Genomic DNA, 17,067 nt, shown 5'->3' with positions numbered 1-17,067 from the left:
GTTTATATATATGTAACAAATTTTAAGCAAAATTGTAAAATTCCTGCGAATTTAACAGGCTTGTATGACGCTCTCTCAAAGGCAAACCTGACAATTGTCGAAACATGGACAAATTTGGACTATTTTAACAAATTAAAGTTGCATAATTAAAGCGTTACCTTGTTGACCTGTCATAAGAAAAGTTCATCTCGGGCTGATGCCAATATGCTGGTATTTGATTTTAAAGATACAGATGAGATGCCGACATTATTGTGCATCCCTAGTTACGACATTTCCTTCTTTGATAGTTACTTTGCTTCTACTGCAAGTGATTGCTTCCAGCCAAAAAACAGCGTGGCACATAACTTCCTGTAAAACAACAATGGGTTTTATACAGATTTAAAAGATAAGATATAAAATTAATGAGCTTTAGTGGAGCTCATAGGCTTATTTTAGTCACCTTCAAACTGAGGTGGAATAGCTGCTCCTCCATTTCCAGTCTTCACGCGAGGCTAACAATCTCTCCGCTGTAGCATTGTATTTACCATGCTAAGCATGTGGCCTCATCTACACTACCTAATTGACCACTTTAAATGACAAATTGACTATCTGCAATAAGAAACCATCTGGAAATGAGTGATACTGACAAAATCAAATGTCAGTATTTTTTTTTTTATAGCCAAGCAGGTGTTGAGGCATTATTGCATCACTACAGTGTTAGTATCACGATGCTAATAGTAATGACTCACTCTACTCGAAGCACATCACACTTTTTTCCCCATTACAGTTCATTATTTTCAAGGCTTTTTACATAAAAAGGGTGAAAGCTGGATTATGAATATCAAGGTGAAAGCCACTTTGCAGTTGAACCATTTATTGTTGTTTTTACTCTGTAAGAATGATTCATAATGAGCAGCTCATTTGCATTCTTCTCCTGTTTGTCTCAATACCTTCTATTACTAGAAACGTACACAAACATCGTGCTGCTATTGTGCATAAATGAGCAGCACAGCCTGCAGTCTATTTTCATTTTTTAGTGCCCTCTACTTTCCCCCAAATGTTCTATTTTTGCCCGCCATCTGACCTCAAGCCCCCACTGACAGTCACTTGTTGCCATTACAATAAATCCACCTCTCCTCCTAATTCTCAAGCAAAAAGGGCAAACAGTCTCTGGAAGGGAACATATCGCCCTATTGAGTTACTCCTGAGTATTTATGCAAGATAATACATGTCCTTGGGGGAATTTTAACCGAATAATCACATCAAGAGGGATTCTGTCATGCTGCAGAACCTCTTATTGCCATTAGCAAGGTTTCTGTATTATTTATAACCATGCTAGAGATTATCGCCTTGTGTGTTTTCTTTTACTGGCTTTATGGAGCCTCCAGCCAGTGATGGATGGAGTTGCTTTTAGCCTCCCGTCAGTTTCAGAGTGTGTTTTCTTTTCATTTTTTTTACTGCAGTGTAGCTGGGTTCCTCCTACATGGATGGTTTGAGTGTGATTTATGGCTTTGGCCCCTGATCCCTGCCCTGCTAATGATGGTTGTAAACTGGTGGGGACCCAAAGGTCAGGCCTATCTTCACTGTTGTGTTGTGAGATGATGTTTCTCCTTGTCTGGTGAAGCATGTTGAAGCTTGAAAGATGTAAGAACAAGGAGGAGTAGCATAGCAGGTAAAAAAAAAATCAAAGATATGCATGGCACAGAGAATAAAAGATTTATCTCAGCACTCTTTCTTGGAGAGTCTTCCCCCTGAAACACAGACCTGTAATTAACCTGCAGACATTGTTAGACAATGCTAAAAAATCTTTGTTCTACTCTGTCTAGATGGCGACTATAGCTCCTCGGTTTCCAAGTGCCTCAGCAGCTGTAATTTTGAGGACTGCGAAGGTTAATGACAGTGACACAACTCCGGGGAGAGCTCCAGTAATACTCAAAGATATCCATTCATCAACAATAAGCTATTACAGGTATTACATTACTGCTCTGTCATCCAGCACTCTTTAGTCGGGCTACCTCTCGCCCGCTAATGGGAGCACATCCACTGCAGAGAGAAAGAGTCAGAGATTATCTTATTCCAGCACCAACCTTTAAATCCCCTGAAATTATATATCCATTAGACACATGGTTCTGTGTAAAGAAGATACTGTACAAACTGACACAAGTGACTTCACTGTCAGGTGGCAGAGACAGAGTACATGTTCTCATGGTCTGATTCGGATAAAAGATGAGTGTTACAGAGATGTTTTTGTCCTCCTGCTAATGCTGCACATATTTCCCACTACATAAATCCACGATGTCTCTCAGTGCATGGGAAAACCAGTGTTCTCTGCATAAAGTTCACTCTTCATTTTTCATTCACTGTGCACTCCCCCTTTTTTCTCTCGTGCGACTTTTTCTCTTTTTCTCTCTTTAACTGTGTGCAAGGTTATTGAGGCTCCAGGACTTCATGGTGATGCAAATATCAAGTAAACAGACCCCGGGTCACTCAGGTCCTGAGCAAAGGGAAGAAATCATGTGTGCATTTTGCTCTGGTGGAGGGAATTCCTGCATCGTTTTTACATTAGCCTGCGAGATAGAAGGGGAAGACTGTGGTTAGGCTTAAGTGAAGGCATAAAGCCCAGAGGAGATGTGTGTGTTTGTTGCTTTTTTTTGTGTGTGTAGAGCGTACAGTGCATGTGCTTATGTACACAGTATGTGTATCTAGTACGTCAGGGAGGAGGTTAACAGTCGGGTCAGCACAGCCGATTTAACATCTTTTTTTTTTTTTTTTTTTTACGGGAAACCAAAACAAAGAAATCTTTATTCATATAGAATGTTTTACTCTCGGGGAGATCCAGCGCACAAACAAATAACATGAACTATCAGATGCTGTTTATAATACAAACACAACAAAACTAATCAAATGCACCGGGGAAAACAAATGTTTTCAGTCTGCTCTTTAACTACATTAATGTTGGAGCACATCTGACGCAATCTGGAGAAAGTATCCCAGCAGCTTGGATCATAAAAACCGAAACCTGCTTTGTCAACTTTTTATTTTACCTTTGGAACAACCGGGGCCTGTGCCTGATGGTGTAGGAGGTCTGATTGGTGTGTGTATGGAAATAAGCAAGCCACGGAGATACTGACACTCTGGACACACTGCCTGCTTGAGCAGCGCTGGTCAGGAGTGTCTCAGCTGCTTCTCAGCTGCGGCAAACATGGTTTTCAGTAATAACAAACAGTGAACATGGAGTTATAATGGTCATATTGACTGTATCCCCTCTTTCACTACAGTTTCAATGTCTAACAGTCACAGATATGAACAAACACATAATCTGTTTTACTTGAAATTTCCTGTCTCTGTTTCAGAATAAAAGCCCTCTGACAACCTTTCTGTCGACATGATCCCATCAATTGATGACAAAAGGCTTTTCATTGTGAAATAGTTGCCAGACCCTGTTGTTGACAAGTGGCTTGCAGGGCTCCATACATGAGTGATTGACTATTAATTGTAGAAATACAGTAGTTACAGCAGCAGGCAGCTCTGCAGCAGAGTCGCAGCAACAATACCGCCAGTGTGAACACCGCAAGTTTGCCAACTGCAGCAGTTCAGTGAGGTTGCCATTATGCTCTGCTCACTTATGCAGTGTGTCCCAGGCATGACTGTGAAGCAAGGGCATGCAGGGCATTAATAGTCAAGAAGTAAAATGTTATCAGCTCTGAAACTAACCGGGGGCTAATGCATTGATCTGACAGGTGTGATGTGATCAAACATTTAGCTCTTTGTTATGACCCTGGCAGCAACTTTTGAACAAATTGTAGTCAGCCCACGGTCTTTTTAGGTGGAACATGTTGGGCAAGTCCACACTTCAAGATTCAGATCAATTGCCAATATACAGCGCCAACACAGGAAGTAGCACACCCTTCATGTAGTGAGGCTGAAAGCAGAGGTGTAAAGGTCAGTGTTGCACTCTGAAAACATTGTCAGACGATGGCCAGTTTTCTTAAAAAAGGATTATCATGGATTCAGCACAACCAGAGACACTCTTTTTTTATTCCACACATTCTTCTTCTTTCTCAAAATCTGGTGCCTATATTACCCACAATGCCACTTAACCACGGACAGTTTGCTTTGTAAATATAAGTGCCTGTTATGATTTAGCGGCTAATGTAGCCTTGAGCCACAACCCTCAAGCGGGGATGAGGAGCAGGTTACAAGTCTCACTTTTTTCTACCGCTACATTGCCACATTTTTTTTTTCAAACTTCTCCAGCCCCAGTCGTTACTGCCTCAAGCGACATCACTGAAGGCAATTTACCAGATTTCACTCAGCTCACTCCGAAACCACAGGAGGCTTAATATAACTTTTTTCACATATTCAGTTATACTCTCCACAACCTGTAAACAGTCTTTGATGTGAGAAATTGGTGGAGTTCGCCTTTAAGGCATTTTTATTCACCATAACTAAGTGTTGAAAGCCCCTCTAGTGCATGTACTGCAATCCTTAAATTATCTAGACATTAGCCAGAGTAGCAGTATGTACATACGCAAATGTCCAGATCAGTTGGCTCGGCCTTTACCCTGCCAGCTCCCTAGTGCAAGGTCCATGTAATAACCAACTGAGCTCATGTGTGAATAGAGCAGGTAACTGTCCAGAGAATTAACAGTGTGCAAGTTGGTGTGTTAATAATGTTTTTATCATGCAGCTTATGTGAAACCGGAAGAAAATAAACATCTGAGGGTGAAGCAGAAGGGTCATTTACAGTTAAATGGCAACACAAATGTTTAACTGGAGTGATGAGGAGATTTGGTAACTTCTGTCGGTAAGAGCCAAAGCCGAAAGCATCAGAAAAATCAAAAGAACAGCAAGAGACTGTCGTTTATCACCAAATTACAAAATAGCCAGTTACCGTGGTGTAATGTTTGTCATGTTCTGCCTCCTGCACGCTCTACCCAGACACCACCCCTCGTTTAAACTTAACAGAGTATTTTGAGTAGGTGAGAATGCTTTTGACAAGGACAATCTCCTGCTATGTGCTACATTTGTGAAAGAAAAACTTCGGACAATGTCCAGAAAGTCAAGTACAGACATTGTCCAAATTCATATGAGAAAATGGCTTTACTTGCCTGAACTTAAAAATACTACCATTTATTACCATAGTCATGATTTTTATATTCCTAACCTTAATGGCAGATATTGAAGAAGCAAACATTTTAGAATATTATCATTGGATGCAGAAATGATCATGATGGTAATGATACTAATGCTGGATTTTGCAGAATTGTCTAATATTAACATTCTTATCCTGTGATAACTTTGAACCAACATAAAATTAGCACATGGAAGTGCATTTATCAAGATGCCTTTTACTCTCTAAAGTAGAAAAAAGTAGTAGTGAACAGTAGAAAGCAGCATGGAGGCTAAACTAAATTTTGAACAATGTTGGAGCACTGCTTGGACGAGACAGACTGTATTTTGTGGTAGCCTGTCATTGCATCGTGCCGGCAAATAGGCATGTCCACTTGGGTGATGTATTTCCATCATTGCTAATTGAAGCCAATCAGAGCTGAAGCAAATAAATACCCGTAACCACTGCAGAGTCATTTGTCCAGGGAGTGAATGCCGATGGTAACCTTTTCCATTATAAACAAAAGCCAGATGTTAATGCATGTTAGTGGGTTTTTTGTCCTGTGGGAAAGAGGCTTAAGTCTTTAGTGCATTCATCCAGGACTTAAGAAGGTTGAAGTCTCCAGTTTAACCATGTGTCATTGCATAATTATAATAATGCCTTCTGCTGTCAATTTAGGTGGCTTACAGCTAACATGTACAGGCTGAACAGCAATGGTCCAAGTATTGACCTCTGAGGGACTCCCCTTTCCTACACATAAAGAGATACAGAAAAATGTCATCCCTTTAGATAAGTTGAAAACCAGGCAGAGCCAAGAGGTCCTTCCCACTAGTCTAATCTTGGCTCAGTATGGATATAAATCTGGCAATGCAAGTGCAGTGTTGGCTCTGTGCTCTTCCTCTTTCTGTTTCTTTGTCTTTCTGTCTCTCTCATTCCGGACATTCTTTGGCTTCTCTCTCTATGTCCGGTGTGACTCCCCCTCCCTGTTTGAATGCCTCACTTGTCTCTATTTCACCTCTGTTTCTCTTTGTCACTCCCTGTAGTGCATTATTTTTGCCATTTTCTTTGTCCTGCCTTGTCCTTTACCAATTCTCCAAACTCCTTTTTTTATAGCTGCTGTGTTCACTTCCATCTTTGCCTTAAATCCTCCCTCACAGTGCTTTTTCTCACGTCTTATTTTTTATTCCATTTCTTTCTTACATTCCTGCCGCGTACAGCATCTTATGTTATTGCAGACTGAAGGCGATCCAAGCGGCATCAGGGTATCACCTGTCATTGATTCTACACAGTCCATAAAGCAGCCTCACTTCTCTAAGTATTATGACAATTAGGCCAGTCTCAGGGAAATCTATGGGGTGTTTTTAAGTCCACATAAAGAAAATGGAACAATCATAAAATCCTACACCGCTTACTTAATACACTTTCCCATGTACCAGCACAGTCTCATGTGCCGAACTCTGAAGGTCATCTCGGTGATGTGGAACAATAAAAGCAGAGCTAACCCCTGTGCCTGCGGCAAAGGAGTATTTCTTTGAACATTAATTCCTCTTTAAAAGTTATTAAGTGTTTTAAGGATCAAGCTCAAAGTCTTCTGGTAGTTTGAGTGTGTCTTCCCTACAATAACAAAGGTTATTAGAGCTTGAAATCCTTTGGGTTGTTGTTGGCTCCCTTCCAGTGTTATCTCTTTTTACAGAGCTTTATTGGAAACTGTGAATTGAATTGAATCAAGACGGGGTTCTGGTATAACTACGTCATCTTTTACTGCGACTATAGCTTCTAATACTATCATATCGCAAGGAAAAACTTGAATGCTTTAAGTAATATCAAGCAGACAAAGAGCAGCATTAGCTTTTAATTAAATGTGTGTTTCTGGTGGGGGCAGGTCAGATGATTAGTCCAGCACCAGGTTTTTTATTAGCTTATGAGACAAAAGTCTTACTCTTTAGCTGCTTAATGCCCCACTGTGTTGAACAGCTAGTTGTAAACTGTGTCTGTCCGCCATTTTATTTGGCACAGTTTCCTCATAGCTTTTTCTCTAAAAAAGTTCCTAAAAGCAGTGAGAGTGAACCTCATCAGCAAACTTGTGACTACACAATGAGCTGAAAGGGTTTTTTGAATGGGGTTTTGGTTAGATGCCTGAAATAAGATGAGAAGATTTTCAGGTTTTACGGCATGATATGAAATGCGTCAGTAAATACCCCACTCATGAGCTCTGAAGCTTTGATGTGTCTTTAAAAAAGATGGTTTCTCTCTACAGAACTTCTTCATGCCGCACTGAGCTGAACACGGCTTTACAGCCTCATTGTGGTGGCGACCATAGTGTTGTTCATTTATAACATAACATTGGCTTTTTTCTGTTTGTTTTTTTTCTGGCGATTGCAGTTTTGCTTAAAAAATTATAAAAGCAGTATTTGACTGTAAAGATTATGTTTCTGGACAAAATTGCCGCAGAGCTTATTTTTTGGAGATATAAAATGCAGTGAAAAAATTCCATAGGCTTTTTGATGAGTGAACCAGGGCGACACTAATTTCTGCATTGGCCTACAGAAAAACATGATTCCTGGGGTACTCTACTGAGACTCTCCTCTGTTATATACTCATGAGATTCATTGTTAATCTAAAAATATGAATTAGTGGAGCTTTACTATGTGCAAATACCTGCAAATTGTATAGACAGCATTCATATTTTTGGGGAGCATAAAATTGAATTTGCCTTGTAAAACGGTGATAAAAGGATTTGAGAGAAAATAGACCATGTTTGAATTAATTCTTGCTCTGTGCAGGCGTTTTGAAGATGGGCGACCAGTATGAAAATGGATTATATCAGACTATTGCTTGAGTACTGTGTTACCAGTACTGATACCTCTGTATAGTACTTGACAGCTATCCTGTTAAATATTTTAATCATAAATACCCCAACCACCACAGTGTCCCCATTAATGCTGCTCTATTTCATTACCATTTTCCCAATATCTAGGACACGCATAATCTTGGTTTTCTTTCAACCGCCCAATTTTTAGTGCAAGTACCTCACGGCTGTGTGATGAAAACACATTGAGAACATACACGTGACAAGACAGGGGCTGAGGGAGAGCAAGAGACAAGCCACGGTGTAACGAGATGGTTAGAGGGACAAGGTAGAAAGACTGAGAAGAAAAAGCGAGAGCCATGGCAACTGTAATAAGTGACAAAAGCATTTCAGAGCATATTAGCGCTTTCATTTGATGATGAGGTGTTCTATTTGCATGCAAAGTATCCAAACCCCTGCAGCAGAGGGTCAGTGTCTCTATGTAAGCAGCATCCAATTCCACATAGCAGACATCCCCCTCATCTCCCCTCGCCATCAAACCATTTCCTGTTTTTAAGCGCCTGCTCTGTCTCCTGACTTGACTCTGTATCAGAACTGAATCAGTCCTCATTAGCGCTTTTCTAAAGACACTAGATATCATTGATTGGCTGCTGATTTGTTATCCAAGCTATCTGAGTTGACCACAATGGTGATCATTGCGAGGTGCCGTTTTTAGTGTTCAGGGAGACATAGCACCCTCCACACCCAACACTCTCCCCCCACCTTTTTCAGCAGCTTAAATGATCTCTTAATGACTTTGTTTAGGAAATTACCTGCCTAAACACCCATAATCAAATTGATCTGGTGTTGTGAAAACAGACAAATTAACAAGTTTGTGTAAATCCTGTTGAAGTGAGTGGAGCATAATGGTGAGTTTAGGAGTCCTGTTCATCAATAGTAAGGCAAAGATACTTAGATTGGGTATTAAAGGGATAGTTCACCCAAAAGTGGAAATTTAGTCATTATCTACACACCCTTATATCAATCAAAAGTCAGGTGAAGTTTTATAGTCCACAAAACACTGCTGGAGGTTCACAGGGAGAGGACGTTGCACTCATCTCCTAAACAACTGAAGCAAATGGTGGCAAGAATTCAGCTGTTAATAAAATACATAATAACCATAAACTTTCTCTATATGGTTTGTCCAAAGTAAAGTGTCCTGAAGCCCTGACATGCCAAAAATGTCACTGGCACCATGCGGTGGTACATGCTACCCAGAAGCCCCCCCCGCCCCCCCGAAAAATCTCACAAAGACACTTGTTGCTTGCCGATAATTCCAGAAGTCTCTCTCACTGTACGTGGACTCTTGAATTCCTTTGGACGAGCAGTATGGGGATGTTTTGTGGTTTTATTAAGTATTTTTCTCACGTTTGCATCCTGGTCATCATTTGCTTCAGTTGGGAGATTCGTGCTATACCATTTCCCTGCTAAACTCTGGCAGTGTTTTGTGGACTACAAAACTTCACCTGACTTTCCATCAGCATGTGGGTGAGTAGTTAATGACTTAATTTTCATTTTTGGGTAAACTATCCCTTTTAAGCTCAGACTGAAGTTTCACTTGGCCAGCTATGGTTTTCATTTTTCTTCCACTGTCATCACTTGCCATCTGTATTAACTTGGCACCCAAATAAGACTGTTGGGATGGTGCCTGAAATCAAGCTCAATCCCTGAATATGTTTGTCAAAACACTGGAAACAAATGCACCCCTCCCCACCACTCTGGTAAAAGAACTGACACAATAATTTGCTATCGACAGTGTTGTTTTTAACATTTCTTAAATGCATAGAGCCCACACAGCGTGCCAGCTTCAGTACAACTTCAGCGGCATCTACTGCCATTTCAATTTCGAACACAGAGCGCTATAGCACCCTGGGGTTGAATATTTGGGATTAGTGTCTCCTCCGAATGGCAAAATGTATATGGGACTTGCAGTATGCCTCGTTCAATGATAATGGCGTATTAGCGTTCGGCTTGTACCATGCAGCGAGGCTTCTGAATGGACTCGGCTGTAGCCATTTGTCATAATTACAGAGACGCTTTGGCTCTGAACCATTTGCGCACCCCCACACAGACGCACACACTTTTATACTTGTGTATCTACTTATTCTGCTGTCCCATGAAATTGTATAGCCCAGGGTGTCTAATTATACTAATCGAATGCGTACCGCCTGACATTTATTCATACATTATTAATAGCAGAAACAATAGAATCTGTGATTGGATATAGTGACTTCCTGACTTCTCATCTTCTCTCCCTCCCTCTCTCTCAGTTTCTCACTTATCTCTTACTCCATCTCTCTCTCTCTCTCTCTCTCTCATTTCACCCCATGACCTCCTTTCTTCTCTTTATGACTCTTTCTCAGTCACCTCCTGTAATTTTGCTTGTGGGTGTTGAGTAATTAGCATGCCTCCCACTTTTATTCTGATGTCAGAGCAGGGAATTTGAGAAATGTCCCATAAAGATTATGTGTCCTGATAAGGTTATGTCTGGGACTCCATTAAAGAGATGGGCTGCACAATGGCTGTTTGTATTCTTCGAGGGTGAGAGAGGGAAAGACTGAAAGAGAGAAACTGTTTCCATCTCACTACAGGGAGCTCAGTGTGCCAGCATTTTTTTAAGTTCTGACAAACTCTAAACTATAATTAACCTATTTGAATTGAATTTAAAATGAAGATAAACCCATTCATTGTGTTACCTTTTAATATTAACACTACATGTTAACCCTTTACCGACAACAGTTTAAGCTGCATTTAGATGCCTTTCACAACCTGTTTAACCCTTTGAAAGCTCTGCAAGAGATGTCCCACAAATTGCAAGAAATTGGTAAAAGGTGATGATAAAATAACTTTTAAAAAGGGGAAAAAACTATGTGGTTATAAATATGGTTAAAAATATGTTACAGAAAAAAATGCATTGTTTTTTTCAGCACCTTTTTCGGTCATTTTCTTGTTTTGTTTTGTTTCGTGTGTTTTTTTGTTGTGCTTTTTACTTTTCTTTTGCTTGTTTGCAGGACATTTTCTTCTTTTAGGATATGAATTATTAAGTTGCTCATTACCTTCTCCCCATGTTTTGGCATGAAACCAAACCAATTTGGGTTAGGTTTCAAAGGGGGCTGGGGCTGCTTTCCATATTTCAATCAAGGACCCTTATTTCCACTTCCAGTAAACTATGTAACCTTTTGCAGAAGAAAAGAAAACTCAAATTATTTTTCTTTCAAATAAAACATTGGATTTGTAATCAATAAAACTCACCCTTACACAAGTCAGTACACTAAATGTAGGGGCTTTGCCCCAACAGCCCTACTTGGTTTGGTTTAACCAGTAGATTATGGCGGCAAATGTAAGCAAACTTAAGACAGATATTTGTGTACAACAGTTCCCTGACTTAGACCCTGTCAACACATATAAATATATTTTTCCTTTTCAATTTAAAAAAAAATGTATGTCCACATGACCTTTGTTTTATAAAATATCTCCGTCCACACTAAAAATTAGAAAATCCAAACTCTTGCTGACCTGAGCTGTCTCAAGCAATGTCCCCCTTGGCATCGAGGCAGTAAACTGTACAGGCTTCTTTTCTCATCACTGTTGATTCCCCTTCCATATAATAATGAAGGAGCTCACTCAAACATTCAAGTAACCCCTTTCCTTCCACTCCACATCAACAACAATCTCACTTGCAAAATTGTCACAGCATCTGCTGGTTCAACTGGGCCTACGCTGATCAAAAATGGCTGTTTTCAGCAGACTTACACTGAGGTGGACCAAACAAGATTCAGGGGAGTAGATGCCTCCATTTGTCTGTGAAGTGGTGCAGCAATACAAAGTGTAATTGTAAAGCAGTCATTAGATTAAACAGTGTAAAGAAAATATATCAAACCTGTGGTCCGCTGTTGTTATCGTTCATGCTCATTACTCAAAGCAACTGTTCTGAATCTGTTAGGTAGTTGGCTCAGGCCTAAGTTCAATATTGATCAAATATTACAAGATTGGATAATAACTAACTGTCTTCAAGAATTAATACTAAAGGACAACAGTGGACCTGAATTCACTCTAAGAACTTATTACCATTGTTTGATATCTTAAATCTTACTACCTAGGCAGGGTTCTTGTGCTACACATGATACTATTGGTCTGTTCTGGTGATGGAGTGCTCCACAGCCAATCAGGAACTAGAGCTAATAATACAGTGAATTTAGGGAATCAAAATCCGCACTCTGAGCAGTCTTTTCTAAAGCAACAAAGGGCATGTGCATATTGAGGAGATGATGTCATAATTTTCCTAACGCTCTGATTTCCATGTCCACACAGATTTGAAGTAACCAGAGTTAGACTTTGTTTTTAAAAATCTGTTTTAGTGACCTAAAAGGTTTGCGTGTGGACGAGAAACCAGAACGCTGAGGGAAATATCAAATATCAAATATATCTGTCTATGTGAAGACAAACTTGGAATGACTCTTTTCTGCTTGTGCTGCTGTTAAACTACCCTTAACTACCCTAATGTAGTAATTGTGGTAGCAGTGACTGCTGGTTACAAGAAGTTACATAATGTTGGGACAGGATACAATATTTTACACAACAGAGTGCCTCTGACTTTGTGGTATCTTTTAGGGAAAATGGTTTTCTGTTTCAATGTCACAAGACTATACACAAGGTTTTCTTATAAATTAAGTTTTATTGTAATAAGTTTAGTTACCAAACACAACAAACCTCTCGTAATCTTTGCCAGTAAAGCTTTCTCAAACCCACAATGCAGTTTTGTTGAGTTACACTGAACTGTAAAAGACATGAAAAGTCTAACACAGATAAAGTCCAACACAGAAAAGAGTGGTGCACTTTTCATACCGTGTTTGTTTTTGCATTATTTTACACATTGTGTCTATCTATGACCACAGTAAAATGCTAGAGTTTTGCATAAAGATATCTAACCTTGCCTATTCAAATGTGAGATGTTGCACTTTTGCATGACTGAAAGAAATGTTTTGTGTTTGCAGCAGTCAGGGTGGAAGGCCTCTCCACTTGATTTTCAAAACAAATTACCCGATGTTGCATTCAGTGTTAAGATGACAACAAGATGAAAATCGAGTTATGGGGGTTTGTAAATTATGTGTTTGTGAAATCTCTAGGAAAACACAATTCCATGCCAGGCTGGCACGGAGAGGGAAAAATTGATAGATAATTACAGATGAGTCAGAGCTCAAGATAATAACAAGTTGAATGAAAGTGCCTGTTGGATGCACAGTGAATTCCACCACACACATACCACAGCAGCAAAACTGCAGTAACAGCACGCGGAGGTAGCGGCCAGCCCGTCATGCCTTCTGAGGTTTGTGGTTGAAGTCCATAGCGAATTCGGAGAGCTTTTCTCCTATGAGGCAGAGTGCTTGGTACATTTTCTAGATGAATCGTGTAGGGTAACTTAATTTGTGTATCATTTTCACATAGATCACATCCGAGGGCCTGCATGTGCCTCTGTACCGCCAGATGAAAAATACCAACAGTTTAGCTCAGCTGTCAGAGAGGTGATTTGCGTCGCTGGCAAGCATTTAATTTAACTTAACCACCACTTCTCCCCCTCTCTCAGCCTCTCTCATATCCTGGATAATGTTTGATGTCTGAAGCATTATTGAGGCTTTCACTCACCATACAGATTTTCCATTCATCTATAGGCCATATATTGCCCTCTGTCTTGCCCGAGAGGTTGCCCCTTTGCCTCCTTCTCATTTTTCCCCGATGTGTCATACGTGGTGCAATGTCTGATGTGGTCATGTTGTGCCACAGCGATCTGGCTGCATTCAGAGCTGACTGGACACTTCTCCATCAGTGGATGACTTAATCCCTTGCTCCAAGCAGCTATTTCTCCTCCCTCACATCAGGGCGAAGAGATAAAGATGCTGTGGGGATACAAAGATAGAGCTTCGGTCAAGAAAACCAGCCAGCCAGTTAGTTAGTCAGTCAGTGATTGAGTGAGTGAATATATCTCCGCCTGTGTATGTTTATGAGTGTCTAGCTCCTCTGCCTCATTTAGCAACCACTCACTCCCTTTCTTCCCTTTTTGTCTTCTTCTTAATTCCCACAGACTCCGCCGTTGTGTTGCCATGGCGACCATGGCCCCTCCCTTCTTCCTGCTGTGTTGGCTGCTCCAAACGGCAAGCTCGGCATTCCCAGAGGAACCAGGGCCTCTCAACATCATCCCCACCGAAGGTATTGACCTCCCAACTTTTCTCGCCCTCTAGCCACCTACTCCTCTGCATGATTCCCTCCCAGGTTGTGATGTGTGAGGTGTGAGGTTGTGACCTAACAGGCAGAGTGCTGAATTTGTGGGGAGGGCAAAAAGGAGGCTTGGGGTCACGGTGAAGGCTGTGGAGGTCAGACAGGCTCTCACACGAATGGTGTTGAGTGGTATCCCGGTCGGGAGGTGTGGGGTCGCACTCTGGAATGAGACCAGAGTGTAGGAAGGGGCTCTGGTGTTCATGACTTTCCCACACACACATGCTTCGACCCTCAAGAGCTTCTTACACACTCAGACTTTGAGGCTCCATATCAGCTTGGCAGTCTCCAGCTCAGGCCAGACATTTGATTGATTGCAGTTCAATAATATTGATTGATGGTTTCCCATCTGAGTCGAGACCCTTCTCCATGTTTCAATACCAAACAGGGGAGTCTAGATGATGTCAGGGAACTGAGCGCTATGCTAGAGCGCTCTGAGGCTTTTACAGCAGGTGTAAATTGATTTTACTTTAAAAAATCTAGGAAACAGATTGCCTTGAAAACTGCAAATAACTATAGCTATTAATCTTAATATATGTTTACTTTTTACCAAATTGTTGATTTTACTTAATATTTAATTATATTTACTTAATTTTGTGAAGTTGTTGCAACTGACCAGTGACCAGTTCAGTTAAATCACTCTTTCTGAGTTTTAACAACTTCAGTAAACCAAGATTACTGTGCTATATTCTGCTGTTTGCAATCTAGTCAATCATAATTGTATATTCTTTAACTCACAGATCTCCTAACTTCATCACTGCCCAAATGCTCTTTGTCATGATACAGTTAAGTCAGACTAATTTGGTTTACTGGAGTTGCATATTGTATTGAAATACAACTTAATTTCAAGTAAATTCAACACTGAATATAAAGTAAACATGAATTAAGACTTATAGTTTCATTTACTTTCCTTTTAAAGGCAATCCGTTTCCAAGATTATTTCAAGTAAGACCAGCTTCTCAGATTTTACAGTGTATAGTGCAAAATGCAGGCTTGTCTGGATGGTCAGACAAGACAAGAGGAAAATGTGGAGGTGGACAGAGCGAGAAAAGGTAGAGGACAGGGAGAGAAAAGAATGAATTACAGTGGATCACAGGGCGGAGTGACGCAGATAGCCTAGAATGAGAAGAAATTACAGGATAGAAATAAAGCAGACAAAACAGAGGCGAATAAGAAGAAGAAACAGATGAATGGACTATAGGGTTGGATTTAAAGAGGTAATGATGAAAGAGCAGAGAGGATGAGAGGATATCAGATGAAAATACTCTCATGCACCTCAGTCAAGGTCAAAAGCAGATAGCCACACTGGTAATCCATCTGATTTATGTGATTTCTGCCTCTCTCTTTACTTCTTTTCTCTGCGTCTTTCTACGTCAGAGGGACAGCATGACAAAAACATGCTGAAAATGCTCCACCACTCTTATCTTTGATTTCTTTCCCTTAAGGTTTCCCTTCCTCAATGCACCAAAGTCTTTGTCCTCCAACATTTTGTTTTACCTTTTTGATGTTTTTGAAAATGTCACCTGTCTCTGCATGTCTCTCTTTCTTAAATTATCAGTTGGCATTTCTTGCCAAACTTGTCAACAAAAAGCGGCATGCAAATGAACAATTTATCAAAAATGAGTCTAAATCAGTCGGCAAACAAAAACTTGTGAATGTAACGGTGACATATGAGGTTTAGATCAGAAATCTTTCACTTTCAGAGGATTATTTGTTTCTTGTATCTGGGTTCGTGCTCTGCTCCTTGTCTTTGTATGTTTAATGTAGCTGACGTGCTGCTGTTTCAAATGCAGGTCTCAGACTTTGTCACCTTGAATACCTGTTACTGCTGTGGAACTGTCAAAACAAACTAACACAAAATCACTTTCATGTTGACTACTTTCGGTCAAAGATGTCAGTTTGAGAATCAGCCCTTATGCATTTCTGTCTCCTTCACTGACAGTAGTGAGAAAACACCCGGTGTTTCTGGGCCGACCCCACCGAACGTGGCTGAGACAAGAGCCTCTACACATCCAGAGGGTCCTCCAAGTCAATCGGACGCTCTACATCGGAGCCAGGTACAACAAACAAAGACATCTACATGAAGTGGATGGAGTCTCTGTCTGTCTGTCTGTCCTTCGATTTTCTCAACAACCCTTCATCAACTGATCATCCAATTAATTTCACACTTGGTTGTATCTCTGAGGAGCCAAGGAAGTGCAGTATCGAGTGTGAGCTCTTGAGAGTAGTACATACAGTATTTATTAGTAGTGCTTTATGTACACACTGTGTAAATACTGAGTAGGGAACTGATACACCACTGAAAGGCATGCTGGGTACAGCTTAGTCTGCGTCATCAACATCACATAAAGAAAGAAAGACCGGAGAGACCAGAGATTTTACATTGTAGCAAACTCAAACATTTCAAGCATCAGCAATTTAATTTTCAGAATGATTGCTTTTGTTCCTAGAAATAGCCTGGTCCTAAATAGCTAGCTTTTTTCAGATACTGTGTATACTCTGGCATTTCTATCGAACACAGATGTAGGCATTTTTCTAGTGACCTAATCCTAATAATTCCTCTTTTTGTTGTGTTCACACTAGCTAGGATCTATCATAGTTTTAGGAGCACCATTTTGAAATACTTTTTTGCTCCTTTTTCAAAAAAGGTTCTTTCTTAGCACAAGAGAAACCATGAGTGGCTTAAGTGTCCGTAGATTTGTCGAGCACAGCCAGTGTAACAGCAGTAAAAAAAAACAACTGTTAGTTGTGTAAATAACAGACAGCACGAAAGCCAAACAACAGCTCGTAATGAAAAAAAATTAAGAAAACGGACAAATGGAGTGACAGTGAATTTCAGGCTTTACTGAGCATATAT

At 40.4% G+C, this 17,067-nt stretch overlaps 1 protein-coding gene across 2 annotated transcripts in view; it reads left to right on the top strand.

Moving 5' to 3' along the window:
* Positions 1 to 17,067, top strand: part of sema6bb (sema domain, transmembrane domain (TM), and cytoplasmic domain, (semaphorin) 6Bb) — a 172,787-nt gene that overhangs the window by 73,869 nt on the left and 81,851 nt on the right. For both annotated transcript variants that reach the window (XM_088077846.1, XM_042481817.2), the window contains 2 exons: positions 14,020 to 14,144; positions 16,153 to 16,267. In XM_088077846.1, coding sequence (XP_087933972.1) covers positions 14,039 to 14,144; positions 16,153 to 16,267 — 221 coding nt within the window. In that variant the 5' untranslated portion in view covers positions 14,020 to 14,038. The remainder of the gene's footprint in view (positions 1 to 14,019; positions 14,145 to 16,152; positions 16,268 to 17,067) is intronic.

Source organism: Plectropomus leopardus, chromosome 5 (assembly GCF_026936395.1).
Source record: "Plectropomus leopardus strain MGB_pleo_1.0 chromosome 5, ASM2693639v1, whole genome shotgun sequence".
NCBI classification, from domain to species: domain Eukaryota; kingdom Metazoa; phylum Chordata; class Actinopteri; order Perciformes; family Serranidae; genus Plectropomus; species Plectropomus leopardus.
Note: the sequence above shows the minus strand (reverse complement) of the source record. Positions and strands in the feature narration are given on the sequence as shown.